We start from the raw sequence: 27,421 nt of genomic DNA on the forward strand, positions 1-27,421 counted from the left end.
CTCATTGGTCACTAATACACACTTCACCATCTGCAGAAATGACTCGTTTACGGTCCAAACGGCCGCGACCTGATTCAAGATGCAGTACCACAGATTATCAACTACGACGGGAAGTGAACAACCTCACAGCCTAAAGCTATACGCAGTACCGCTAGGCTTCGATTGCGACGGCAAGACTTTGTGTATAGCTTCAGGCATCCAGAGCTGTCTATCGTAGTTGCTTTGTACGGTTCATCTTTGTTCCATTTGACTGTCCTTAATGTGTAGGTTGGTCTGGCAATTTATCTTCATTCATTAATGATAGAACAGTAGTATAGCTAGCTGACTACTACGATCTCTAATATGCTTGATTTGTGACATGATAGTTATACTACAATTAACGTCGTAAATGCTAGACTCGACGGGATCTGCCATATGCCAACTATCGAAGCGTTGCATAAGCCAGAACTTCTAGCTATGATGTCTGATATGGCCGAAACTTTGCGACTACATCCTGTGCTTCTGAATACTCCACTCACACAGGCGAACAAGCACGTCCAAGCACCGGAGATATGTTGACCCTATCCATAGGTGCGATAGCGACTTGAGGTGTACCGAGAGTGATGATCGAATTCTGGACAACAGACATGGAGCCTGTCATGCATCGCAGCCTGAGAACGATAATGGCACCATGGTACTATAAAAATGTGGCATGTCGTTTAGCCACTTCCATTGCGTTCGGGGGAGACCTAGTAGACTTCATCGCCGCGTCGCTCGCAGAATGTTGTGGCAATATTATTCTGGTTACGGTCGAGCTACTGTTTGCCGTGGCGAAGTCTCCCCACGCTCTTGTGCAGGAGTGGCGACACTTCCTTCGGCTCTGGCGTCTGCGAGGAGGTATAGACGCAATTATCAAGGGTATCGAGAAGCTGAATACATGGTGAGTCCGGTACGGTAAGTTCGGAGCTGGGCAATTTGGTGTGCTTCTAGCCATCCAGCTCGCCCTCCTCCGACCCTCTCTCGGTCGCGCCTCCATTCTCCGCTCCGTTCGCTGGCGGCTGGCTTTGCACCTCTGGCGCAGAGCTTTGCACGCCTTCCATGCTGCCTGGCGTGTCGCCAAAGTCGATGCCACCTTCGGGCGTTCTCAGTCCGGCGTACATGTTAGACTCGCCGTCCTTGTCTGGAGATTTCTCGTAAAGATCGGCCATCAGGTTGCACGCTCTCCTAATGTCGCGCAACTTGACGTGCTGTATCTCCCACCATGGATGGCCGTCGTCTTCGTCGAATGACACGTCTGCCATGCGTGCGCCTGCATACAATGAGGCCGCGGCGATGGTGCGCGATGTGAAAAGTAGGCACATCTGCGTGGATGCTGAGTCCGAGAGAAACGCCCATGCCGAGTTTCGTAGCTTCTTGTTGTGCTCCACGCCATAGTATTTGAGCATGTCGTACATGGTCTTGTAGGGCGACTCGATGTTCAGATCGAAGCACAAAGCCTCTAGCAGAACATCCTCGCTGTAGAGAATGGTGTCGCGCCACTTCCAGAAGTCTTTTGTCTGCTCGTCGACGAGCTTGTTGGGGTCTTTCAGCGCGACTCGAACGCAGGCTACAACGAGCTCTTTCATCTTGCGACAGTTCTCCTCGACCTTGGTAGCGAGGAAAAGGCCAGTCGCTGCGATTTGCTGTACACTTGTTAGTAAAGTTCGCCATGGATGACAAGAGTATCGCGTACATAGTGGTGAAGCGGCTTGTAGCCCGGCCGTGGCTTCAGACTGCTGCGCATCAAGTAGCGGTTGAAGAAGACAGCAGCGGTACTGAGCGTCGTCTGTGGAAGCTTGAGCATCATGCCGACTTGCAGAATGAAGTTGACGCCCTTGCGCCGCAGCGTGCGCTCTTCCTCGGCCGGCATGCCGTCTAATATTGACGGCGCTTGCAACAGCTCATCCTCTGTGAAGACCCATTGCTGCTCAGCTTCCACAACAGCTGGCGGCGGTGGCCGTGGGAGTTCGCGTCGCGGGACGGATGGGTTGACTGTGGACACCATCTCGAGGCGCCTGGAGTCGCGCAGCTATGAGTCGCGTCCTGTAGTGAGACGAAGACTGGCGGATCCAAGGTCCAGATTGCGATGGATACCCAGGTAAGCTGTCGCGTTGCTACCGTTCGTTCCGGCGTCTGGAAGAAGGAATATGCGATGGTGTTGGCGTGTCACTTGTGGGTGTTGCAGTTGCCTTGCGACCTGACGAGGCGACAGTAAGCAAAAGTGGAGGGTTGGTTTTGGAAAGCTATTGTACGCTGCTATTGTGAAGCTTGAAGACGCGCAAGGACCAGCTCTCTCCCGCGGCGATCACAGGGATGCAACAGACCAATCAGAGAACACTCACATCGCCCTCCTCACCACGGTGAAGTAGAGAGCCACAATAGTTTTTTAGACGCTGAATTCGTGTACTGAGTGACTATGCGCGAACAAAATGTTATCATCGGCTTGTTTCGCCAGCCTATCTGAGTACAAATTAGACCAAACTACACGCCCCCTATTCGCACACATAATACTTTTCCTGCAACGCATCATGCAGCTTCGCGAACACGCCTCCATGCCATGTCCTGAAGTCCTTCCACTCGTCCTCAGGCATCGTCTCAGACAACATATTGAGCCATCCTCCCACAATCAAGTCTGCATAATTCGCCTTTTCGCCCTCCAGATACGGCCCACCCTGATGCACCGTGAACAGTTCAGCAAGTGACTTCAGTGCCTCCTTAAACCCAGCTCTGGTCTTCTCTCTCGCCTCACCATGCACAGACATGTCATCCCAACTATTCATATGTGCGCGCTTGACGAACAGTGCCTTCGTAGCTTCAGCGGATTCTGGATTAAAAGGCAGTCTATGCGTGACAAGAATGACATTCGCCGAGAACGTAGCATCGACGTGTAGATTGAACCTCGCATACGCCTCGTTCTTCGAGCCCTTATTGGTAGTGATGGGTGCATAGAACTGCGTGTCCTTGTTTGGGCTCTCGTAGTCTAGCCCAGTACCCGTCGAGTCCTTGGGGAACAGACACCCGCCTGAGTTTGGGAAGGTGTCTTCGAGGTAGTTGGCGATGTCATATGAGTCCCCAATAACTTTGTTTGAGGATTGATCCTGCAGCACAGGCAGCGTGTAATAGTCTGAGCCATCATCAAACTTTCGCGTCGCTGGACAGTTGAGGCCCTTGCGCACTTCGGGGATGTCGGGGATGTCGATGAAGGTCGACTTGAAAGGCACTTGCTTGAAGCTCAGCGCGAGACGTGCTTTGGAAGGATTGGGCGCGTACGAGCGGGGTTGGATTGGCGAGGAGATGTCGTAGAAGATGAGGGGTTTAGACGTCGTCATTTTTTCCAATCGCACTGGTTTTGTAACTCTTCTATGCCAGAGCCGAGTATGAGACTTGAGCGAGTTAAAAAGAGGCTTGTAATTGTACAAGTGTGTTTGAGGTGGCAGTGTGTAGCTGTAGCTCCAGGTTTGGGTGACACGACTAAGGCAAGCGACGTAAGATCAAGCCAACTAAGAGCCTGAATCAGAAGCGTTGGAGATTCTGCGGCCTTCTTATTTATGTTGCAACCCTGCCGGTCGCTTGCAACTGGCTGCAGATGCTAGTCGCCAAATTTGTACACTAGACAATGCAAGCGCCATGGCATCAAGTCTACTGTTGCCTTCTTCCGACCTCAACAGGGTCTTTCAACAAGCATGGCAGCGAATGAGTAAAGTGCACGTATAAACGAAAGAGAACCTCAGGTGGAAAATGAGTGCATATGACCCATTCAGTGATGCGCATCTATCCAACGCCAGTAACGCTTTTTAGTCGTGTTCGTGATAGACCGCGAGTATAATTAAAATTACAGTGAAAGTCCACATGTTTGTCGTGGTTGCCCATTGCTTCTGGCAATACTAGCAGCGACTATACCAAACCGAAGCGCCGTGCAATGCTGAAAAACGAAAGTGTTGTGGCTGAGCAAACTTAAGATAAAAGATTATATTAATTACTGCTCTTCTAATATATTAGAAGAGCTAGCTTAAATATACAAACAGATTACAGAGAAACGTTAGTCTACTTTCTAAGCTTAGTCAGCTTAGTTACGTAGATTAGTACTTTACTTATTCTCATATATTAATACTGTAACATACTCTCTATCTTAATTGCTCTATTTAATTAAGATAATGTTACGTAGTATATATATAAATAAGCTATTACTCTGCTCCTGCTCTGCCTTAATCGCTTAATTAGTAAGCATCTATTTATTATTATATTATTATAGAGATTAGTTAACTTGCGCGTTTAGCCTTAGCGCGCGTAATATTAATACCTTACTCTGCGCTTTATAATCTTTTAATACTTTATTATCTAGCTTTAAGAATTTAACTTACTAACTATAGCTCTAATAAGTCCTACTAATTAAGAGGTGCTTAAGTATATTACGCGCACTCTGCACTGCAATTGCCTTAAACTCTAGGCTATTAGTTATGCTAACTTAGCTATTTTGCAGCAAAAGAGAAAAATAGCTACTCTAGCGCAGAAGAAGAATCTTAAGAACGCTTGCGCTGCTTAGTTTTCTAAGATATTAGATTTAAAAGGCATACGCGCCTTAGCTTAAATTAATTAGCAGAAGTTAGCTTCTAAGAAGAGCGATCTAGCTCTAGATACTCTATTAAAGCCTTCTAATAGTGTATTCTGCAAGAGCCTTTGCGCTAATTATATCCTTAAGTAGTTAAGTAACTTAACTAAGAATAAGCTTAAATATATTAATAAGAGTAGTAAGTTAGATTGTTATACTGCTTATAATTCTAAGCAGTGCATTCTAAGGTATATTTTTTATCTTATTTTAGTTACCTTCTTATACTAATTATACTATAGCATTAATCTCTTTATAACTAAGATAATAGCTTTGTATAACTACGCTATAGATAATACGTTAACTATAACTATAAGTAATTATTAATCTTATTATAGCAGCTCTATACTAATCTTTTGCAGACTTCTAAGTATACTAATAGGCAAAATAAGCTTATAGATAAGGTCTATAAGTATATTGCTAGTTATAATAAGCTATTTAGCTTTAAGCGCAACTAATCTAAAACTACTATATCTAATCTAACCTCTAAGCGCGTAAAGAAAGCTGCGCTACTTATGCCTTTATAACTCTATTTAGATCCTTTTAGTTAGAAAATAGGCTCTAATAGAAAGTTGCTCTTAACTAATTTAACCTCTTTAAAGGTATCTGCTTACTAGGCCTCTATTTAAGATAATAAGAAGAAGAATAAGACTATAGTGCCTGCTAGCAATCTTTCTAGCCTAAGCTCTAGTTCTCTAGAATCTAAGCGTAGTAAGTAGGCTAAGCCTTTTAGTTATAAGACTAATATGCTTAATAAGCTGTTTAATAATAAGAGCGCTTTAATCTTAGCTAGCTTTAATCTTAACGCTCTAGTCGCTTTTAATAACTAAATAGATTATATTAATATCTCTCTTAGCATAAATAAGAAATTAATTTGTTCTAGTTATGCTGTCTCTTTCTAACTAGCTTAAGCTACACCTAGTAGCTCTGTTTAGTATTCTACTAATCTAGAGTTAAGTCTCTCTTTAAGCAGCTTATATAGGCCTATTTATCCTACTTCTCTTATGCCTAAAAAGGCGCTTAGAGAGAAGAGAAGAAATAAGGCTACTCTAACTAACCTTTATAGATTAAATTCTTCTTTTTTCTTATAAGGCAGTAGGCTTAAGTAGATTAAATAGTAGCCTTTATAGCACTAAGGCTAATTATTTTAATCTCTAAGCCTTCTAAGTTACCTACTAAGCAGATTCTAGATACTACTAACCGTTTAAAATGCTTCTCTCTATAGAAGCGCAGTATAAGCCTTCTGTCTTAGTTTAAGTAGAAATTCTTATTTAATACTCTGCCTATTATTATAAAGTAACACTAGATAGAGCACTATTAATCTAACTAGCTCTAATCTAGTAATAATAATTAGTAATAGTAAGGCTAATCTTAAGTTATTAAAATTAGAAGCTTAGGTAAGAGAGCTTAATAGGCGTGCTACTAAGACTTAATCTAGTCTTAAGAAGATTAAGAAGGCTAAGGCTAATAAATTAGCGCGCTTAAAGAAGCTTTATATTAAATAAAGAGAGCGCTTTATAAAGAATAAGGCTAATTAAGAGGCGCATCTAAAGGACGTTCCTTAACCTGCTATAGTTAAGTCTATTAAGACTAGTACTACAGCAAAGCCTTATAAAGATTAATTAAAGCGTCCTGCCTTTAGAGAGACTAAGCAAGGTCTAATTTACTTTTCTTTCTAAACTTCTTAGCAGTCTTAGCAGCCTTCTAATGCTAATTCTTAAGTTTCTAGGATTAGTTAAGTTAAATTATTAGCTTACTGCTGCTGCTTAGAGTTAGAGTGCTTATAATAATTAACTAGCGCTAACTTCTCCTACTTCTAAGTTTAGTAGTAGTAATTAAGCTAACTATAGTAGTGCTGCTATCTCTTTAACTAGTAGTAAGAAAGTTATACTACCTAGTACTTCTACTCTACTACCTAATCTATTCTTCTTTAAGCTTCCTAGTATAGATAACTCTACTACTAACCTTTTCTCTATTGCAAATTTAGTAAATTACTCTAGCTATAGCTATGCTAATTGCTACTTATTAGATAATAAAGATATGCATTACTTTAAGCAGAGTAATAAGCTTTCTTTCGTTCTATATAAGAATAAGATAGTAAGGTAAGAGAGGCGTCTTAATTACTATAGAGTTACTAGAGATTTACTCTCTACTACTTTAGATATTTATAATTGCTACTATACCTTAGCTTAACCTAATTATAATAAGCGTTATACTTCTATGCTTTTTATTATAGAGAATTTGCTACGTCTTATACAGATAGCTTTAGATCTTCTTAACTAAGTATCTTAGTTTAATCTTCTTACTATTAAGCAAATTTTTTCTTTCTTAATGCTTTAGGCATAGTTCTTCTTACTTCTTATATAAATATGCTAGATTAAATAATCTTTTTTAGAGTAGCAGGTAGTTAAAAAAGCCTCTTTTCGCTCTACTTAAGCTTTCTTAGTCTTAAAGGCTCTTTTTAATAGTAATTAAGCTAATGCTATTATACCTTACTTTTATTAACTATAACTAATCTAGATATATCCTTAAGGTTTAGAAGCTACTTAAAGTAATTAAATTGTTAATAAGTAAAAGCTTTAGTTAGTCTATCTGCTAGCATTTTCTTTATTAGCAAGTACTCTACTAAGAATAATTCTTTTGCATATTCTTATCTAAGCTATATGTTTTATATGTTAATATATTAAAGATAGGTAGTAATTTACTTATTTTAACTAATAATAAGTCTAATTATTTGCTAGTTATTACACTAGATCTTCTATAAATCGCCTAGATTAAATATAAGTTCGTTAAAGAATCTTTTTAAGGCAATAGTTTCCTTCGCAATATGCTTAAGTATAATAAGCTTAGCCTTAGTTATAGAGGTTATTACTATACTTTACCTAGCAGCTTTCTATAGAATAGCTTCTCTAAAGAGCATAGCTATATATCTATAAGATAAGCGCTAGGTAATTAAGTTATCTGCAAATAATACATCTCTATATATTATAAGGTTAGAACTATTATAATTGCTGTATTAGATTGCTTTCTATTGTGTATAATATAGGTATATAATAACTTAATTAATTATGCTTATATATATTTAGCTAGGATTAGTTAGGTAGTATAATAGCTTCTAATACTGCAAAAGCTATATCTAGGCGCAGCATTATTGCAGTATATAATGCTAATCTAACCTTTTTCTAGTAAAGCTTAACTTCTTACTTAGTAGCTTCTCTCTTAAACTTCTTAAGCTCTTCTAATAGTAGAGAAGTAGCTAGAAAGGTTCTATTAATTTAAGTTAAACTTCTTTATAATCTTCTTAATATAGATATTATAAACTAGCGTAATTGTTCTCTTTTTCTTAGTTTCTAATAATTCTTATGCCTAAGAACTACTCTGCTAGCTCTTATTCTTATATCTTATACTTTATAGTAATCTTAATCTATGAGGTCTTTTGCAAAAGCTTTATAAGCCTTATAATATAGCAAAAGGATATTATTAACGTAGAAAAGTATTAGAACTTTCTTATCTTTATTAAAGAAGAGGCAGAGTTCTTCTTTTAATAAGATAAGGCCTAATAATTAGAGTATTTCTAAGAACTTCTTATACTATAGCAGTAGTAAGTCTCTTATACTATAAAGTGCTTAATTAAGCCTAACGCATATTCTAGATTCCTTAAAACTGTTAGAAAGCTTATATAGCATAGAGTTCTCCTTTATAATTATTATATTAAGAAATACTTCTATTACGTTATTTTATATAACTTCTAGATTAAAGTAGGGCAGCTATAGCTATTGCTACTTAAAATAATCTTACTGCTAAAGTTGCTACGTAAGTTAAATTAAGTAAGTCTTTTTCTTAAAGATCTTCTTATATAACTATACGTGCTTTGCACTTAAGTAGCATACTATCTTAATTAAACTTATAGATTTAAACTTACTTTAATAAGATTAGTTAGATTATTGCTTCGCTTATTAGCTAAATTATCTAGGTATCTTTCTTATAAAGCTATTTAATCTCTTATCTTATTATAGCTTTAAACTATATCTTATATTTATGTTAGAGAAATTATTTCTAAGTCTTAAGTAGGTCTAGAAGCTCGTTTTAGTATAGTTAGGTTAACTTTAGTATTTAATTAGTTAGAGTAGCTACTATTATTACAGCGTTTATAGATTTATAACTCTTTTAATCGTCCTATGCTCTTCTTATGCCTAGTAAGAAGATATTCTGAAAATTAGCTTATAAACTATTATTATTATCTAGATTAGCAATTAGTGCATATACTCTAGTATCTATACTCTCTATCTAGTTATCTTAATTACTATCTCTTCTTCTTCTGCGCAATAGTAAGTAGATACTTATTTCTTAATTATTTTCTAGCGCTTTGCCTTATTACCTCTAGCTTATTCTCTAAGTGTATAGAGCTTATAGCTCTATTATATCTAAATTAGAAGTAGTTATTTACTATAATTGCTAGTATGCTTAAATAAGTAACTAATCTGCTTTATCTAGAGTGTTTAAGTTAAGTTCTTCTAAGTTAAGTAGCAGAGTAGGTAACACGCTGCAGTGTTATTCTCTATAATCTAATCTAATTACTAAAGTAAGACGAGCTAGCTCTACTAGCTAGATGCATCTACTATTAGCTATCTTCTTCTATACTTTAAGCATTAAGCTCTAAGTTTCTCTCTATATTACCTAGCTTAGGTGTAGATTCTAGAGTTATAAGCTAATTTTAATCTTTTAGAGGTTCTGCATAAATTCTTAGTTAATTGCTGCCTATACTATTATCTTACGCAGTTTCTTCCTATATAACTCTCTAATTATTTAGTTAGCTAGCTATCTAATTAGTTTATATAATTAGTTTACTTCTAAGATTGCTCTTAGTATCTCTTCTAATATTATTAGTTTACTGCTCTTCTAGGTATAATCTATCTTTAATTTAAAGACCTAGATTATCTAGCTGTACTATTATGCAGGATATTAGTAATCTTAATAGCTAATTTCTTTTCTATATTCTTATTATTCTTTCCTTAAAAGAAATAACTTTTGTTAAACCTAATATTATAAGTTATAATAACCTAGTTAAGCAAAGAGATCTATATCCTATAGATATTTAAGGCTTAATAGCCTACTAAGTATCTAATATAACCTCTAGAGTTAGTTTTAAAAAACTAATATTTTATACTAGCTGCCTAATCTAAATTTAATAGATAAGCTTAACAGCTGTACGCATATATACTACTTCTAATCTTAAGCGTAGATTAGCTATTCTTAATTAAATAACTGCTAGTTTATAGTACCTAAAGTATTATTAAAACTAGAAATTAAGAACCTTATTTAGTACATTAATATCTATGCGTTACTATTAGGCTTATTCTATAAAGCTAAGCAGCTGTATCTAGTATCTCTAGCTAAAGCTTATTAAGCAGATTTGCGCTTATACGCATTTTTATTACCTTTATAATTATTTTCTATCCTATACGCTTAGCTAAGCTATTTAGCTTATAAGTATAAGATAGAGTAGCTTTAATAGCAATCTTATTTTTATCTACTTATTTCTTAAATCTTAATTATCCTCTCTATAGTTGCGTTGCCTAATTACTATCTTAGTATATCTCTATAATTAAAAAGTTATATTTTGTTCTTACTCTCTAGTAGTACCTTTTAATAACTTTTATAATCTTAAGCAGCGACTTTAATAGAAGATTATTATTCTTAATCTTTCTAGAATAATTATCCTTTATTAGCAATAACTATTGCTCTTCTAATCGTCCTAAATGCATATTAAATAGGTCCTATAAGATCTAATAGAAGAGTTAAGGTAATCTCTCTTTTAGTCTTCTTAAGATTACTTATAAGGCATATGCTATTACATAATATTTATAATTAATTCTTCTAATACTAGTAATTTTAACGTTTTATGCATATTTAGTTAGAGCTTGCAGTGCCTTCTATCTAAGATAATCTAATTATTAGTACTATATTTGCTTATTACTACTTCTATTTTGTAGATAATATAATCTTAGCACAGCTTTTATAATAGTAGAGACTAGAGAATAAGAAGACTTAATTAATTCTAAGAAGTTAAGGTTATACTTTCTAATAAGCGTATAGAGTAACTTATTCTTAGATAAGTTACTATATTAGAGAGTTTAATCCTAACTAGTATACTAGACGTTTCCCTAATCTTAAAGTCTTGCTTCTAAGACGATATTAAGGTAGAAACCTTTAATAACCTTTACATTAGTAAGTATAAAGTCTACTATATATAGCCTATTTAGTCTAATTATTAGGTTTCTTATAATCTAAGTACTAACACTATTAATAGGCAAATGTTAGATTCCTGCCTTAATATACTCTCTATTTATAGCTTTAATAAACGTTCTCTTTTTAATTAGACTGCAATTATTTACTAGGTAGACGTACGCTCTACTATTAAGAATTATAGATTAGTGCAGTAAGTGCTAATTAAAAGTAGTGCTATAGATCTCTAGTAACTTCTTTATAAAGAGAGTTAGATTAATTAAGCTTGCTTAAATAGTAATAGAGTAATCTTTGTCTAATCTTTTCTTTCTTAGAGTAGTAGACTAACCTAACTTTTTAATCTATTTGCAGAGATCTTGCTATTTAGGCTTATTATACTATTCTAAGATCTTTTTCTTATCTATATTATTAAGCTTAATTAGATTGCTAGAAGCTAATCCTGTTACTACTATTTAAAGCTTAAGGCAGTTAATTAGTTTCTAGCAATAAAACTTATCTAATTAAGGCTTTTAAGAGTTTAGTTTAATGCATAGACATACTTTTAGGCCTTTTTTAGTTTTTCTAGTTAAGCTACTCTAAGCAGTTTGCCTATTTAGAGTTAGTACTGCAAAGATTAATAGTCTCTTTCTCTTTCTAGCGTTTCTAGATTGCTTACTTAGTATAGCATTAAACACTATAGCAATATTATCTAATATTATATTATTCTTTCTAAGAGATGCTCTTTTTATAACTTCTGCTTATTTCTATTAGGCCTATTCTAGAGCGTATTTCGCTATAATTGCCTTAAGAAAGTTAGTAAGAGCAATAGTCTCTTTAACCTCTAGAACGTCGTACGTCTAAGCTTAGGCATAGAGAGTTTATTATTTATTAAACTACTTCTCTAGCTTAATCCTGCTATGCTTAGCTTTGTTTAGATAAGCTTAGTACTTCTATCTAATTTAATTCTAAGTTATAGCCTTACTTAGAGCTAGCTAATCTTTAAGCAGTTTAAGTTATAATTAGAGACTTAAGTTATCTATTTAGGAAAGCCTAATTTATACTAGCTTAAGAAAGTCTAGTAAGACTATTTTTATAATCTAGTCTTAAAGATTTATAAGTATAGCAGCTTTTTAAGACTATTTAGTAGTAAGAACTTTCTATTATTAGACTCTCTTATTATAGTTAGCTAACAAAACTTTATAGGCTTTAATATCTTTAATATATTCTTATAAAGACTTTTTATAATTAGCTTTTGCTTTATTAGTAGCTCTAGCAGGAGGATCCTTTAGCTTAACTAGCTTAGTAGATAATTCTAGGTATAGAGAAGCGTTATTAAGAAGATTAGGTTGCAATAGGCTATCTAGATTAACATAGTTCTATATTCGCTTTCTAATAGCATAAACTTTAAGCTAAATATACTATGCTAGCTAGTCTTTATAAGCTTAAAGAGTAACTATAGAAGGAAGTTTTATCTAGTCTGTTTAGTCTATTTAGACTAATATTATTAGGATAATTTAAGAGGTTTAAGAGGAATAAGAGTAGTAGAATAATTAATTTAAGTACTTAGTAAATATAAGATGCATAGTAGAGAATTAACTCTATAATTCTATAGCGCTAAGCTTATAACTATTATAGCTAAGCAAACTTAAGATAAAAGATTATATTAGATTACTGCTCTTCTAATATATTAGAAGAGCTAGCTTAAATATACAAATAGATCACAGAGAAACGTTAGTCTACTTCCTAAGCTTAGTCAGCTCAGTCACGTGGATCAGTACTTCACTTGTTCTCGTGTATCAATACTGCGACAGAAAGTTTACTCGTGGTAGAAAGCCTCGAACAGGTAGATAACACCGAAAATAAGGAAGGCGATGGCTCCACCTAGAGTGACTGTTTTCCGTTAGCATTGCGTCCAAGATTGTAGTCAGTATATGCTTACCGTTACGCATGCTGATGCGCCCAGCAATTGCGCGACCACCAATCACAGCTCCTGCTGTACAAAGACCATGTCCAACAACAGCACCTCCGGTGACCCACCAGTAGTCAGAGCCTGCAGCCATAGCTACAGTGGCAATCTGGCTGCGGTCGCCCCATTCTCCAAGGAAGGTCATGACAAATGTCTGCACCCACGCCGGGCTGAGGAGCAGGGAAAAGAGATTGTTGAGTCCTCCTAGGGCACTGGAAACACCCGACCCGCCGGAGGGCAATGCTCGTTCTGGTGAAGAAGAAGGGCTGCGGGCCGGGGCTGGAAGTCTCGAGTTCGACCTTGAGCGTCGCACGCCTCGACCGCCCTCGAGTGCATATGGTGAGATGGAAGACTTGCGGTGTCCATTCTTTGCTCGCGCGAGCTGTTCCTTCTCTTCAAGTTCTTGCTCCACCTCACGCATCTCTTCTCCCACACCATCGCTGGGGCTCATGGCAAGACCCTCTCTCACGAGCTTGACGCCGAAAACCAAAAATAATGCAGCCGCTGCGAAGTGTGTAAAGCGCTCGGAGAGCAACGATGGAACTGCGTGGCCAAGGACAGCAGAGAGGACGGTCATGACGATGAGTGCGGAGAAGGCGGCGGAGAAGACGAGTAATCGTGGGTGTCGCATAGCCATCAGTGCGGCCACAAGGAATGTCTTGTCACCGATCTCCGAGAAGATAATCATGGTGAAGGAAAGTATAAATGAGTGAAAAGGCTGTATGACACCTCCTGCCTCGTCGCCTGGGAGATTCGAGGCGGGCGTCTTCGGCTTTGTCGTCGTATCCAGTGGGTCTTTGTCAGACAGCGAATCGGGCTTGGGATGTGGGACGTTGTGAGGTTTATCAGGGAGGCTGGTGGGTTTCTATACGTTTGTCAGTCATGGGTGCCTAGCTTCCAATGCCAGACTATCAACTCACCTCAAGACCGGCTGCGCCGGCGGCACGCGAACTGCTGTCCGATGGTACAGCTTCGCCCTGTAGCTGTTTCTGGTCATGTGGTAGTGGTGGTGCTTCTTTTGGCGACTCGGGAACCTTTTCAAGCTTCTCGCCAGTCTTGTCCTCGTGTGCCAGACGCTCCTTGTCTTTGGCGGAGACTCCACCCTCAGTGCCCTTGTTGCCCGTTGCGAGTTTCCTGTCTGGGTCTTGCATCACACTTTTGTCGCCATCGAGCACCTCCTTCGTTGGCGAAGGCTTCGACGGACCAACAGCGGCCGTCTTCTTAGGCCCTAGTTCTTCCACAATTGCTGGCTTCTTTTTCGTCGGACTCGGATCATCGTTGATATACGGGCCTTCGTGCGGCATCCCGTCCTGCCCATCAAATGGCGCATCTTTGGTGCCCTTCCCGTTAGGCGTTGGTACGAGGGAAGGGGTGGGCGAGGTGCTGACGTCTTGGTATGCGGGAACGGCGGCTCTCGCAACAGGCTTCTCATCCGCTGCGGCAACTGAGGTGGCAATGACCTGTATCGCTGGGAGAAGCAAAAGCAGGGCGGACGCCCGTGTATGTTGTAACCTCATGGTGGTGGCGATGGATTGCTGAGCCGGGGTGCGTCGGGCTCACGAGGGAGCGTGCCGGTGAGATGCTTCAAAGCAAAATGATCTGAAGGAGAGACAAGAAGATGCGAAGTCGAATTGGCGGAAAGGAAGAAGGAAGAAAGTGGTTCGAAATCAGCGGTGAAAAAGCGCTGTTAAAGTCAAGTACGAGATGTTGGCCGCTGGCGTTGGAAGAGGTTCACTAGGATTCGCGCAAGGGGGTACGTGCAGACAGCCCACTTGTCATATAGTTGGCACTGCCACACCGAATGGACGCCTCGGCGCTAGTAAAGGGGCACTCCCATGTTGAAGAACTGTGAGAGGGTACAATTGAAATAGCCGACTGTCTTGAATGTGTCTCGATGTAAAACACATTGCATTCTAGGTTTCTGCGCGGATCGCCCCTTCTCCTGGCATGTGTCCGTTGCAAGTTCAAGATAGAGATGGCGCTAAGGCCGGATGAGGCAACGGCGAACCACACGTGAACACCCGTCGGTCCGCGATCATGCGTGGATTCCACCACAACATTGGCGCATCACCACTCCACCACTTTCACCTCGACTTAGATCGCATGCACCAACACCACCTTTGACGCGTCAATCGAGCATACCATGGCCGATCGCAGAGGTGTGCGGGCCGCGAGCCGGCGCAAAACACCAACCCCGCAACCGCCGTCGAAAGCAAGCACGCCTCAACCTGGACGCGCATCCCGTATGCGCAGCGCAAGTCGCGATGTCGAGCCAGTCTTTGAAGTGCCGAAGCCAACTAGGCGCAGTGCGCGACAGGCGAGCGTTGCGACTGTAACTGATGAAAGCGAAAATGAAGGACAAACGACGCGCAGGACAATACGCAGGCCTGTGAAAGAGGCCGCCGCAGGTCAGTGATTACCTTGTAGCGCCTTGTGTAGATGAAGCGCATATCTCATAAAGCCGTTGAGCTTGAGTGTCTAATACTTGTTGCTAACGGTTTCATGCCGTAGACCTTACGGTTGTTGAGGAGGAAATCGATCTTCAGGAAGCTCCAGATACACCAAAGCACACGCAGCTCGAACATTCCATAACTTACCGCTCTCCTGGTGCTGCTTCGGAAATGTCCGGAACTACTGCAATTTCGTCATTTAGTATGATCGAGGCAGAATTCCTGGAGCCAAAGTATATCCTCAAGCACATGCGAAAGCTTTGCGAATCAGCGAGAGAGTTTCTTGAGCACCTTGCGCCTGACGGCGGTAACAAAAAGGACGATATCCAAAACATCCAGGAGATACAGAAGCCGGATTCGGACTTCACGGAGGAATACCGCGATTTCAATGACGAATTGAATGTGCACCTGAAGCACTATAAGAGCGAAGAACACAGCTACATTCACGTCAAAGCAGTGCACCGCGTACTCTTTGGTGCACACCCGGAGTTCGCCTCAGCACAAACGGGCCTGGACCTGATTCTGTACATGGCCAATCTTCTTGTTTTCGCAAAGCAGATGATCCCTTCGGACAGAAGTGAGAAGCAGATCTGGAACGCATTGCGGCAGCTCGATAACTCTTTCCCGAGCCAGTTCATGCGCTCACTCGAGCGCGAAATTGTATCAACGATTGCTGGAGACAGTGGCATGCTACAGGAGACATTCGATCTGGCCCTGGAGCTGCGGACACAGCTCGCGATTCTAGTACTCGAAAAATCGGCAGGCGATGGCGACTTCAATCCCGGATGAGACAATATTAGAAGTCTTCTACCGCTCTGAACCATCACAAAGCGGCGAGGGTTCTCTCCTCCGCGGCTGGAATATACAAGCATTAGGGGGCGAAGATTCGGCTTTGCCGCAGCAACTCGAAGCTAGGGTCAGCGAGCGTATCAGCGCAATCAGGCGATTCTTTCCTCGCGGTGACGACTCCCTGGAACGTGATGATATTGTAGATCTAGATGGGCTAAGTGCCGAATTCCCATGGCTGGCTACAATTCTGAGACTCCTGCACTGGGTACGCCATCGCCATAGGGAACTTTTCAGTATCATTGATGAGATCGGCGGGCCTACAGCAATTGTACGGAACGTTAAGCAACTGATAGACACCCCCCCAGCTGTCACTGAGCAGCCGAATATAGTCTCGAACCAACCAGAGTCGCCACGCCGGAAACGAACATCGTTCGTAAGAGACCGTCGACGAAGCAGCCGAAAATTTGACCCGAATGCACCGATAGACATGGATGCCATCAATCTATTGAAGTCAAGAGAGAGGGTTTCTGAAGCTAGCACTGCGCGACAGGTACCGGAGAGCCTTCAGGAAGAGCCCACACGTGAGGAAGCAGAGGAAGCACAGGATGAGCTACCGGTGATGCAAGATCAGCAAGATGATAACCAGTCCCTTTTTGTTGGCAGAAGACGAGGAGCAACAGGAGGAAGATGAACCGCTTGCTGAGGAGCAATTGGAAGACGAGAGACCTCTTGAGCGTCCAGAAGTCGTGATAGAAGAAGAAGAAGAAGAAGAAGAAGAAGAAGAAGAAGAAGAAGAAGTTGAAGAAGAAGCAGATCTGGAGGACGAGGCTGAGCCAGAACCTGCAGGGCCACCAACGAGGTTCAGCTGCATTGCTGAAAAGCTCTTTAAGAAAGTCAAGCCCCAGAAAGAGAATCGCGCCACTTCGATCTTCGACCGGCAAGCTGGCGCGCGGAGCCTTGAATTTGGGGACGGCTTCGATTCTCAGCCAACTCCGGGTCCTTCCACTAAGGACAAGGGCAAGCAACGCGCACAGCCTTCATCAAACAGGAAACGGTCACGGCCAGCGGAAGTAGAGTCTGAATCCGAGGACGATGCATTTGAGACTGAAGATCGTACCGCCCGGGTCCAAGAGCGTCGTCAAAAAGCACCAGTTGCGAAGAAAGTCCGCATCGATCCTACATCATCTGCCGCGCCCACAAGTCACCAACCTCGGCCGCGATCTGAAGTTGACGACGACGTTCTTAGACTGCCCAGGCGAAGACCCACTCAGGATGAGTCTATTTCTGAAAACGAAGCGCCTGATATGACAGAAGAAGCACCACCTTCCACTTACCAGGCTCAACGCAAACTTGCAAAGCAGAACATCGCTGCGCCAACCCTTGCTCGCCGGAATGAGAGGAAACAACGTACGGACTGGACGACTGAGGAAGAAGATGCTTTTGCACAGTACATGAGCTTGTTTCCTGCGAAGTACTCTGCTATATTGAGACATGATGCCGATCATGGATACAATTTGCTGCAGGAGCGCACGCAGGTCAATCTCAAGGATAAGGCGAGGACTATGGCGATCAACATGATTAAGTAAGTAAGTCATCTTTGTAATTAGAGAGCTTGCGCTAATGTATAATGTAGATCTGGCACCGGACTCATGACTGGCTTCGAGGACATAGTGAAGCCTAGCAGCGTTCATGGGCAGGCACTGCTCGCACAGGGGTTCACATGGTAAATGTACTGGTTGGGGTGGTTTGCAGTAGTGATTCTACTGCCGGCGCAAAGGGTGGCTTGTTGCTTCTTATTGATACCCAGCGCCAACTTTTCTGGCTTACAATGTTACACGTCGTTCTACATGTTTCAACCCTCCCTCTTACACTCTCTCCCTCCACCGCACACCCCACTCCCCCTTGGCAAAACTCGCCTCCACAACCGCGCCCTTCATCACTGCCTCGCACTTCCTCTTCTCCTCTTCTCCCTCAACTTTGAACCCAAACGCACATCCGCGCCGCGCAGCCTTTCGCACCATCTCGCGCTCATCAGCGCGCCGCTGTCCTTCGCGGCGTTTGAGCTTCATGTCGTCCGTCTCATGGATGCGTTCGGCCCAGCCCTTTTCGCCGCCAACACTGCCATTGACGTCGTTTTGATCCTGTGGGGGACGGACTTTACCACTGCCATACCCGTATTCGACCTGATCTGGCAACGCGGGATCACCAGGTGTTTTAGCGTCTTCAAGTACGATGCCGCCTTCTTGCTCTGACACGTCTGATTCCGAGTCTTCGTCTTCGCTGGTGAGGGAAGTAGTAGGTTGCACGGAGTTAGATGTTGTTGGCTTGTCGACCATGTCCACGCTCTTCCAATCCTCAGGTTTCTCCATGACGAAGCGGGCTTTGCGGTTTTTCCGGCGCCCGTAGACTTTCTCGGGGTCTTTTTCGCGCTGGAAGACAATGTCTTGGACTGTTTCGCACTCGACGATGATTCTGTGGTCGCCTTTTACGGTCTTTGATTTTGAGGCTTTTTTCTTGTGTTTCTTTTCGTGTTTGCCGAAATCGGCGTCTTTGGCTGCATTCTCTTTTTGGGCTTCTTGTTCTTGCTCTTGGGCTTCCTCTTCTTCTTTCAGGGACTCCGGCGTAGCGCCGTTTAGGAAGGCGGCGAATGTGGCTTCGATCTTACGGTCGGTGATACCCGGTTTGCTGTTTCGGCAACGTGCAGAGCAGTACTTGACTTCTGAGCCGCCGTGCTTTCGTCGCTCGCCGATGACACGGCCGCAGCTGTGGCAGTATGGTACTGAGTCGCCGACTGTGAGGTATAGTGGGGGCGGAGTTGTTGCGTGCTTGTTAGGGCGAGACCATGAGTCCATCCACGACATGGCGCTGAAATTCCTATGGTTTGAAGATTGCGGGGATGGTGTGGTGGTTCCGGAAGCTGCGTTTGTGGGCTGGCTGAGTTTGAAGAATTGGAATGTGGTCGTGAGCGTGGAAGCTGCAGGTCTAGAGTAACGGAGGCACGACGTCATCAAAAATGATTACACGATTGAAGGGCGTTGCATCGTGACACCCCAAGAACCGCGTACGATATGGGTGTAGCTCAAAGTACTACCTGTCATGTCTCAATATTGTCTAATTGCAATTTAGTGTCTCGTCCAGGCAAGTCAATGACGTAGTGAAGTAACTGGAGCACGTGGGACTTTGCTGTAAATGGCAGCACATTCTGAGAGCGCAGGCGTGCTCTTGAATGTGCGGGATTCCCACAAATTCTTTAGCTATCGACATCAACTTTTGATGAAGTCCTGCTGCACAAGACCCCTCTTTCGGCAGTGGCAATGTGCACCTCCACGGGGCCCCAACCTAGCAAATCCTCGGATGTCCGTGTTCGATAAATCGGCCGCCATGTCGAGTTACCGAGCTTAACAGCTTGAAACCTTGATGCCGGGTATCAGCGCGCGGAACGAAACGTGTTTCCATTGCACCGAGAACATGGAGTCGCTATACATTAGGCCTCGTCCGCACCTCTGCGCACAGCAAGAGATTGTAATCTTTGCTGACCTGCTTGGGCTCTATTCTGCGCAGAACTTCATATCACGTCTTCCCCCACGGTGATCAGACCCATCACAAAGCGGACAAATGGAAGTCTCTTCGCTATCAGCAACTTCACTTCCTAGCTCGCCATACTGCCCAACCATCACAATCTCAGATTTCCACCAGACGTCCGCTGAAGCGTGCGTAATTGTAGGAAGAGAGCGAAGCTGCAGCCAAGACGCAGACCGTCAACCTCCGCATCCATGTCGCCAGCGCCCGCAGAGCTCGACCCCACGACGGGTGGAACCGGCAACACCGCATCGCGTGCGCAACCTGCAGATATACCGTCTTCCCCCGCATTTGGACGTCCAAGGCGGACTACGGTGCAGAGTGATATCCAGGAAGCTATTTTACATCCTGGCAATGTGCGCATCAATGTCCAGGGCGCTTTCATCGTCGACGAGGAGCAGCCCAGCACTCCACAAAGCGAAGACTACGAGCACGACCCCAAGGACATCCGTCTGCCAAACCACACGGCAGTCGTAAGCCATATTGCACTTGATGTGAGTGTAGTCATGTGGTCGTGTGCTCCTTTAGCAGCAGCACGCGACCACAAGAATCCTTCACCCTCTCCCCAGCACGGACGAAGAAGGCTGACTAGCCACACTGCAGATTGGTGGATCACTCGCAAAACTCGTATACTTCTCGCGCGAACCCGGCGACGATGCGATTGGCGGCCGGCTGAACTTCCTCAAATTCGAGACCGATCGGATAGACGGGTGCATCGAATTCATGCGCAAGCTGCAGGCCGACTACAAACAGAACAATGGGTCGACTCCCGAAGACCTGTGCGTCATGGCGACGGGTGGCGGTGCTTTCAAGTACTACGACAGGATAACACAAGCGCTTGGCGTAGAGGTCAAGCGCGAAGATGAGATGGAATGCTTGATAATAGGTACGATGTGGAATTCTTTTACTAGCCACCTGATACTAATAGCCGATCCCAAAGGCCTCGATTTCTTCATCAACGAGATCCCCGACGAAGTCTTCACCTACAGCGAAGAAGAGCCCATGACCTTCATGCCACACCCGCCCGACCCACCGAACATCTACCCATACCTGCTTGTAAACATCGGTTCTGGTGTCTCCATGGTCAAAGTCTCCGGTCCAAGGCAATTCGAACGTGTTGGCGGTACATCGCTAGGGGGCGGTACTCTTTGGGGTTTGCTCCTCCATGCTGACAGGCGCGAGGAGCTTCGATGACATGGCTGAGGCTTGCGGAGAATGGTGATAACTCAACCGTTGATCTGCTTGTTGGAGACATCTACGGACAAGCCTACAACAAGATCGGCCTCAAGAGCACGCACATTGCTTCATCATTCGGCAAAGTCTACAAGATGAAGCGCGCGGCAGAACGAGACGCAGAAGACGGCTGTAATGGCGACATGAAGCGCCGCGAAGAAGCAGAACACGTCGAAGGCTCATCCGAACTTCCCCACCCCGCTGCTGCTTTCCGACCCGAAGACATTTCTCGCTCACTACTCTACGCCGTCTCAAACAACATCGGCCAAATCGCCTATCTCCACGCAGAGAAGCATGGCCTACCGCGGATATACTTCGGCGGGTCATTCATCGGCGGACACTCTCAGACCATGAACACGCTTTCTTATGCCATCCGCTTTTGGTCCAAGGGCACAAAACAAGCATACTTTTTGCGACATGAGGGCTATCTTGGGTCTGTTGGTGCTTTCTTGAAGAGACAACCGAGGAATTGGGGGAGGAGAGAGAGCTTCCAAGGGCAGAAAGTGACTATCTGAAACTCGTGGCGGTTCTTTAATGATTCAACATTTATGGGATTTGGTCGGATGTAAGAGCGATAGTAGTATTAATACACCACGGCAGATCATTGACCATCAACCATTCTGGCTTCCTCCCAAATCTCCACTAACGAACACAACGAGCACAGCGGCATAACTACAATCACCTCGATCAGTATTTGTGGTTTTGAACCTGGATCTGTCGTCACTTACGCTGCTGTAGCCGCAAACAACTCCGCTCTTCGCGCATTTGTGAGAAGTCCTACACTACCAGCAAACAACGTGGTGAATGTTGCTATCAATCCCAGCCGCCAGTCTGGAGAGTGCACAGTGTAGAGTACGACAATTGCACCTATCAACAGCAGAGCCGCAAGGAAGGTGCTGAACCACGCTACGAAGGAGCTAATGGCTCGGTCCGAAGCATAGGCGATGCCTTTTCTAGCGCGCTTTCGATCCTACGTTCTTTGCATCAGCAACACCTCTCATTCTTCATCATGAAACCGGTTTCCCTGGAAGACGGTTCACTCACGGGGAATAGAAACGCCAAATGCTCATGCGCAAAGTCCTTCAGACGATCTCCAGTCTCCTGCACCCGCAACGCAACCAGGTCATCCATATCATCATACAGTGCAGCACCATGGCCTCCCAAGGTTGGGAAAGGCTCGCCCCTCCCATCAGTCTGGTTGTTGAACACTTCCCGGAATGCACACATGATGCCTTTGGAAGGTCGTGATAGAGCTGCTAACGTGCTCTCAAACAACAGAGCCTCGCGGTATTCTTGCATCGTTTCCCGGATGCGAAGCATCAATGCCCATCTTTCCTTTTGTCTATTGTCACCCATAGCCGCAGCCTTTTTGAAGGATTCCCAATTGCGTGCACATTGTTTTGTTTCCAGATCGGCTGCAAGGTCTTCTTCGTCGAATGCACGCTGTTGCGCATGAAGGTCTGCAAGTTCACTTTGCAGGTGCAGCAGATTTCGTGCTGCTAATTCGTCAAAGCGCTTGTATATGAGGGTCGTGCGGTCGCGATCACTTGCAATGAAGGCAGCAAGCGAAGGGTAGCCTGACAGCTGGTAAATCCTATTTTCATTGTCCGTTGCCATCATTGCGATATTCGCATCTGCGAATGATGAGAGATCTGGTGATAGAGACCATGCGACGAACCTCGAGATCTGGGCTGTGTAAATAGGCTGTGCACCCGCATCTGACAGATGCGCAGCTTGTGGCTTAGAAGTGAAGACCCCGCGTTGCCTCGCTCTGTACTTTCTCTGCCAACTTTTGACCTTTTCTTGCATGTCGAGGAAGGAACATGTCAAGGACTGAACACGAAACAAGTCATCAAAGATATGGATCAAGACATACAAGATGAAGGTGCCTATTATGATCCAGACCTCGACGCAGCACCGAAATCTCCTCAGCTTCGGCGGGTTCAGCCCAAGGCTTTTTCGTCTCGGTATGACTGTCCATCACCAATCCCAACCGCTTGGGACCTAGACTCGCGCTCTTGGTTACCCTTAGACATTGACGACATACCTGTACGTAAAAATCGACCTGATGAACGTATACAAAGTATTGAAGTGCATACATATTTACAGGCATAGGTCACCAATGGGTTCGCTCACTTCGCCAAGTCGTGCTCTTGCTGCCATCCGTCAGTCCACGCCACGCAATTGGCTGACACACTTCTCCTGCACCACATGGCACCACAGTACCCCCAGATTGCTCGTTCAATTGGTACGACACTTTACCGATCTATCGAATTCGACGAGGAGCCTGCCGAGATTCACAATGGAGAAAATTTGCTTCCTAATCCCCGTGTGCTTGGAAGAGGTCATTCTACCCTTCCCCTCAAATTCAATGGGACTATTTGCTCCGCAACCATATTAGCATGCCCAGATACTGGCTCTGACGTGAACTTGATATCGAAAGATATTGCGAAAGCTCTAGGATACGAAATGCGTGAGTCAGCTGCACCGGGATTCTACCTTCTTCTTGCAGATGGTACATTTGTGTTTCCAGAAAGATACATTTGCGCCGAATTCACGTTCGCGGTGCAGTCCTCGATGGGACTTCCTCACATGTCAGCTATTTTCTACGTGCTCAGACATTTGCCGTCCCAAGTCATAATGGGTGTATCTTTCCTCGAACAATTCCAGATCATGACCTTACACAGGAACAAAATTATGAAGATCCCACGCTCGACTATCCGAGTTCCTAGGGTATTTTCTGTGGGTATACCTAGAAAACATCTCATATGCGAGATCGACAATGAACTTGCCGCAGCAACTCCGGACTCCGGGTCAGAAATCGATCTCATGTCGACCAGCTTTGCCACTGCCCGGGGTTTTAACATCTACCCAGCAGAAGAACTGATCGAGCTTGCTGATGGTAGCATTGTAACGTGCCAGGGATTCGTCAGAGCAAAGTTATCGATCGCAACACATTTCAATACCCAGCAAGCTCCTGGCACAAAGGTGGATGCCATGATAGACTTCTTCCTGTTGAACGGTCTGACCCACGATGTTATTCTTGGCGAACATTATCTGGAAGAACTCAAGGTCTATACTAAAAATCAGCACGCTCTCATTCTTGTCACCGACCCAGGCGCAGTCATCAGACTCAACAGAATACGGAAATTCGGTGCTGTTGACAGCGCGATAACATGGCTCACGGACCGGCTCAGATCGCAGCAAGTCGTCTCTACAGAAAACGGTAAGTTTAGAATGTACAATTACATTTGTTTTCTTTACGTCTAACAATGTGAAGGCAGCACGGTCGATACCATTACCGACCAGGATCAGCGAGAGAATCACCGTCGAGAAAAAGAGAGCCACCGCATTGGTCTGCTTCCAATTCGTGAGCAGGAAGCTGCTCGTACGGTAGAGAGGGTGAAGGAGGAGCAGTATGGCTCTTCCAAACATGGTACTGTCTCCCACACATCGTGTCGTATGTGAACCTGATAAATAATCCAGCAAGTTCTTCTTTATCATCATCTCAAGCGCCTCGCCAGTTAGGTCCAGACCCTGCTCAAAGCGGTGGCAATCTTCTTGATTCGCGTTTAAATCTGCACAGCTGAGACCAGTGGGGCATGACCCAACCAGGCTGGGGGGTATTTGTGGAGAGCTGATGTGCAGGTATCAAGGCGTGATACATTAGTTCAAGAAATCAAGATCTTAGAGCTCTGTTGATGTGTGCTGAGATGGAGTTTGTGATCAAAAAGTAGACCTTGTAACCAGCCTCGGCATGATGACGAGATCTCGACATCGTGTCAAGAATGCGCTGATCACACGCCGTGAATCCGGCCGCTGTCGGTGAAAATGTCCCATTTTGCAACGCAGACGCTTTTGGAACTAAGTAATTGCTCAAATGTGATCTGTCTTAACGCCTATGAGACTTAGCTGACGTAATTAAGCTCATACATAATCGCCCATCTACAAAAATGGCTTCATTATTGCCCCGTGCAAGGTTCCCTGCGAAGTGAAGGTGACACAGGTTACAAGCGCAAGAACGACATGCTACGACACAGTTTGAAGCATCAAGCTCCTGGGTATGCATGTCCGTGGTGTCCTGATCATGATCATGAGTAATATACGCCTGATGATCTGCAGAGGTAAGCTTTATATCATTGCTGACTCCGGATCTTTAGGCATGTACAAGTACATCACATTGGTAAAGATTGGGGTGATCCAAAGCCTAGAGCGATGTTGTCGCAGAAATCTTAGATGAGATCAGTTGTCATAGAAAATGAGTTGACATATAGTCTTCCATCGCACTTCACAATCTCATCCAATTCACATACAGAACGGGGTTTTTAATGTCCATATACTGCATGGGCAAATGGTCACTTCCGTCCTTATTTGACCATCCCAAGCTAATCAAGTATCACTTCAGAAAACTCAGTCATTTATTGAGTAACATCAACCCTATTTTCACCTAGTATGTGTATCTGAAGCCCTCCAGCCCCTCGATTACAATCTCGCCGCGACCAGCTTTCTTATTCTGACGCCAGTAGTGAAACACCAAGGCACACGTCGACACAACCAGGTAGAGTTGCGCCCCTGTCACAGCCCAGATACCAGTCCGATAGGTCGGGATTTCCCTCTCCATGAAGACAGTGGACGCGTAGATGCCACCAATGGCGCCAAAGGCAACTTGCAGACCAGATGCAACCCTGGAGAATACGTCAGCCTAAACACTCGCACATTCGTCGCAATAGCGCGCTTACATTCTCAAACTCTGCCCACGGATGTTGTTCGCTTGCCACGCCAGCACCGTCGGGATATTCCCGCCCGCGCCCGCAGTACCCATGAACATACCAAAGTATCTCACGTCATTGTTCTTCGCATATGCGACAATCATCAGACCCACAATACTAATCAGAGCTTGCAGCACGATGAACGGCGCTCGCAACTTCCACTTGTCTGCCGCCCACGAGCAAAGCAGTACCCACGGTATAGCTGCGACAGCGGGTGGCGCTGAAAGCAAGAACACTTTTCCGGTACTGTAGCCCATGCTCTGAAGAATGATGGGAAGGAAGAATGCCAATGCGTAAGAGATTGCCGTGACGGCGAAGAACTTCATGGCAAAGACCCAGAGCTCCCAGCGTGCGAGGGCGCGCATGAGCTTAGCCATATTGATTTCGTCGAATTCGGAGTCGCTTCGGTCGCGTTCGAGTTTGTCTTGGATGGCTTGGATTTCAATGGGCTTTAGGAAGGGGTAGCGTGCTTTGTAGACTTTGTCGGGGAAGTCGACTATGAGGAGACGACCTAGTAGGGCCAGGAATATGGTCATGGCTCCGTTTATGATGAAGATCCTGCAGTATTTTAGTCGATTGTTGATTTTTGTTCAAAGAAGTGGACTTACCAGCGCCATCCAAGCCAGCCATTCCGCCCATTGAGTTGCATACAGCCGTACGCAAGGGGTCCGCCGAAACCGCTGGCAATCCCGCTGATGCTGTAGAATGCTGCGAGGCGCTTCTGGACTTCGAAGCGTGTGTACCAGCATGAGATTAGGTAGACACTATGCACTGTTAGTCATTACTCCCATGACTCCTTCGTCACGGCACGTACCAGCCTGGGAAGAAACCAGCCTCGAACAAACCCAACAATAAGCGACAAACCACGATATCCTGCACGCTCTTTTAGTCCCAAGACCGCATGTTTCAAGCTTTGATACATCACTTACCTCCCACTTCTTCGCAAATCCCGCGCCAAACACTGCAAGTCCCCAAGCGAAACATAGAAAGGAGAGCCAGTTCGCCGCACCAACCTTTCGCAGAACGACATTACTTGGGATCTCGAAAATGAAGTATGTTACGAAAAAGACAAGAAGAGCGATGGAGTAGCGATCGCCGACATTGAAGCCGAGTTCTCGGTTCATGCCTGCGATGCGTGCAGCGGATATCTGTGCACCATAATGAGTAGACATTACGAATTTCAATCTTTTCAGATCATACGTTGACGCGGTCAATACCGCTGATGGCGTAGCATGCGCCGAGGATGGGGATGAGACGCCAGTCTGTCTTCATGCTATAGTAAAGTCATTTCATGATCCAAAATTTGGTTGCAGCATACTTACGTAGCTCTTCTGAGCAATTTCTTTTCCTCGTCGGTCAGAACTCTGTTGACGTCTCGTTTGTCATTGGCAGCAGGGGCCTGTTCGACTTCGATGGCGCTTGCTTCCTTGGAGTTGCTCTCGATGTCTTCCGTACTAGAAGCCATGGCTCCGAAAATACTGTTACTTCGAGCTAAATGATTCTCTTCTCCCGTTTTCAAAAAATATAAATACCCTCTGGTACGTAAGGCGAAAACCAGGCAGTCAAAGAAGAATGAGCAAAACGTCAACTCAAACTTCCTTCTAGAAAACCACTCTGATCAACAAAGCCCAGAACCGCTGATCCATCCCGCCCATGCCTAACCCACCTTATAATATACTCGAGCATCGTACCGCTGCTACGCTCGCATCCATTGCCCAGCCCCACCAAGCCTTGGCCATGGGAGCATGATTGGCTGCATCACCTTCAATTGACCCTCCCCCACAAT

The 27,421-nt window shown here is 44.1% G+C and overlaps 10 protein-coding genes across 10 annotated transcripts; 4 read left to right on the plus strand and 6 right to left on the minus strand.

Annotated features, from left to right (window-relative positions):
- Positions 1-965: 965 nt before the first annotated feature.
- On the minus strand, positions 966-2,023 carry SNOG_08084 (hypothetical protein; the record flags this gene model as incomplete). Its single annotated transcript, XM_001798359.1, has 2 exons — positions 966-1,661; positions 1,712-2,023. The coding sequence occupies 2 exons, from the start codon at positions 2,021-2,023 to the stop codon at positions 966-968; spliced, it is 1,008 nt and encodes a 335-aa protein (XP_001798411.1).
- A 487-nt stretch (positions 2,024-2,510) lies between these two features.
- Positions 2,511-3,347, minus strand: SNOG_08085 (hypothetical protein; the record flags this gene model as incomplete). The annotated part of the gene is made up of 1 exon (XM_001798360.1): positions 2,511-3,347. The coding sequence occupies one exon, from the start codon at positions 3,345-3,347 to the stop codon at positions 2,511-2,513; it is 837 nt and encodes a 278-aa protein (XP_001798412.1).
- A 9,318-nt stretch (positions 3,348-12,665) lies between these two features.
- Positions 12,666-14,332, minus strand: SNOG_08086 (hypothetical protein; the record flags this gene model as incomplete). The annotated part of the gene is made up of 3 exons (XM_001798361.1): positions 12,666-12,739; positions 12,789-13,680; positions 13,736-14,332. The coding sequence occupies 3 exons, from the start codon at positions 14,330-14,332 to the stop codon at positions 12,666-12,668; spliced, it is 1,563 nt and encodes a 520-aa protein (XP_001798413.1).
- Positions 14,333-15,469: 1,137 nt separating this feature from the next.
- SNOG_08087 (hypothetical protein) lies at positions 15,470-16,054 on the plus strand (the record flags this gene model as incomplete). Its single annotated transcript, XM_001798362.1, has 1 exon — positions 15,470-16,054. One exon carries the CDS (start codon positions 15,470-15,472, stop codon positions 16,052-16,054), a length of 585 nt encoding a protein of 194 aa, XP_001798414.1.
- A 635-nt stretch (positions 16,055-16,689) lies between these two features.
- On the plus strand, positions 16,690-17,781 carry SNOG_08088 (hypothetical protein; the record flags this gene model as incomplete). The annotated part of the gene is made up of 2 exons (XM_001798363.1): positions 16,690-17,636; positions 17,688-17,781. The coding sequence occupies 2 exons, from the start codon at positions 16,690-16,692 to the stop codon at positions 17,779-17,781; spliced, it is 1,041 nt and encodes a 346-aa protein (XP_001798415.1).
- Positions 17,782-17,919: 138 nt separating this feature from the next.
- SNOG_08089 (hypothetical protein) lies at positions 17,920-18,915 on the minus strand (the record flags this gene model as incomplete). The annotated part of the gene is made up of 1 exon (XM_001798364.1): positions 17,920-18,915. The coding sequence occupies one exon, from the start codon at positions 18,913-18,915 to the stop codon at positions 17,920-17,922; it is 996 nt and encodes a 331-aa protein (XP_001798416.1).
- A 912-nt stretch (positions 18,916-19,827) lies between these two features.
- On the plus strand, positions 19,828-21,479 carry SNOG_08090 (hypothetical protein; the record flags this gene model as incomplete). The annotated part of the gene is made up of 3 exons (XM_001798365.1): positions 19,828-20,106; positions 20,237-20,519; positions 20,562-21,479. The coding sequence occupies 3 exons, from the start codon at positions 19,828-19,830 to the stop codon at positions 20,825-20,827; spliced, it is 828 nt and encodes a 275-aa protein (XP_001798417.1). The 3' UTR covers positions 20,828-21,479.
- Positions 21,480-21,590: 111 nt separating this feature from the next.
- SNOG_08091 (hypothetical protein) lies at positions 21,591-22,483 on the minus strand (the record flags this gene model as incomplete). Its single annotated transcript, XM_001798366.1, has 2 exons — positions 21,591-21,836; positions 21,911-22,483. 2 exons carry the CDS (start codon positions 22,481-22,483, stop codon positions 21,591-21,593), a joined length of 819 nt encoding a protein of 272 aa, XP_001798418.1.
- A 243-nt stretch (positions 22,484-22,726) lies between these two features.
- On the plus strand, positions 22,727-24,334 carry SNOG_08092 (hypothetical protein; the record flags this gene model as incomplete). The annotated part of the gene is made up of 3 exons (XM_001798367.1): positions 22,727-22,915; positions 22,982-24,092; positions 24,147-24,334. 3 exons carry the CDS (start codon positions 22,727-22,729, stop codon positions 24,332-24,334), a joined length of 1,488 nt encoding a protein of 495 aa, XP_001798419.1.
- A 979-nt stretch (positions 24,335-25,313) lies between these two features.
- SNOG_08094 (hypothetical protein) lies at positions 25,314-27,100 on the minus strand (the record flags this gene model as incomplete). The annotated part of the gene is made up of 7 exons (XM_001798368.1): positions 25,314-25,551; positions 25,606-26,193; positions 26,244-26,399; positions 26,450-26,508; positions 26,565-26,783; positions 26,836-26,908; positions 26,958-27,100. The coding sequence occupies 7 exons, from the start codon at positions 27,098-27,100 to the stop codon at positions 25,314-25,316; spliced, it is 1,476 nt and encodes a 491-aa protein (XP_001798420.1).
- Between the last annotated feature and the right edge of the window lie 321 nt (positions 27,101-27,421).

The sequence above is a fragment of the Parastagonospora nodorum genome (genome assembly GCF_000146915.1).
Source record: "Parastagonospora nodorum SN15 chromosome Unknown scaffold_12, whole genome shotgun sequence".
NCBI lineage: Eukaryota > Fungi > Ascomycota > Dothideomycetes > Pleosporales > Phaeosphaeriaceae > Parastagonospora > Parastagonospora nodorum.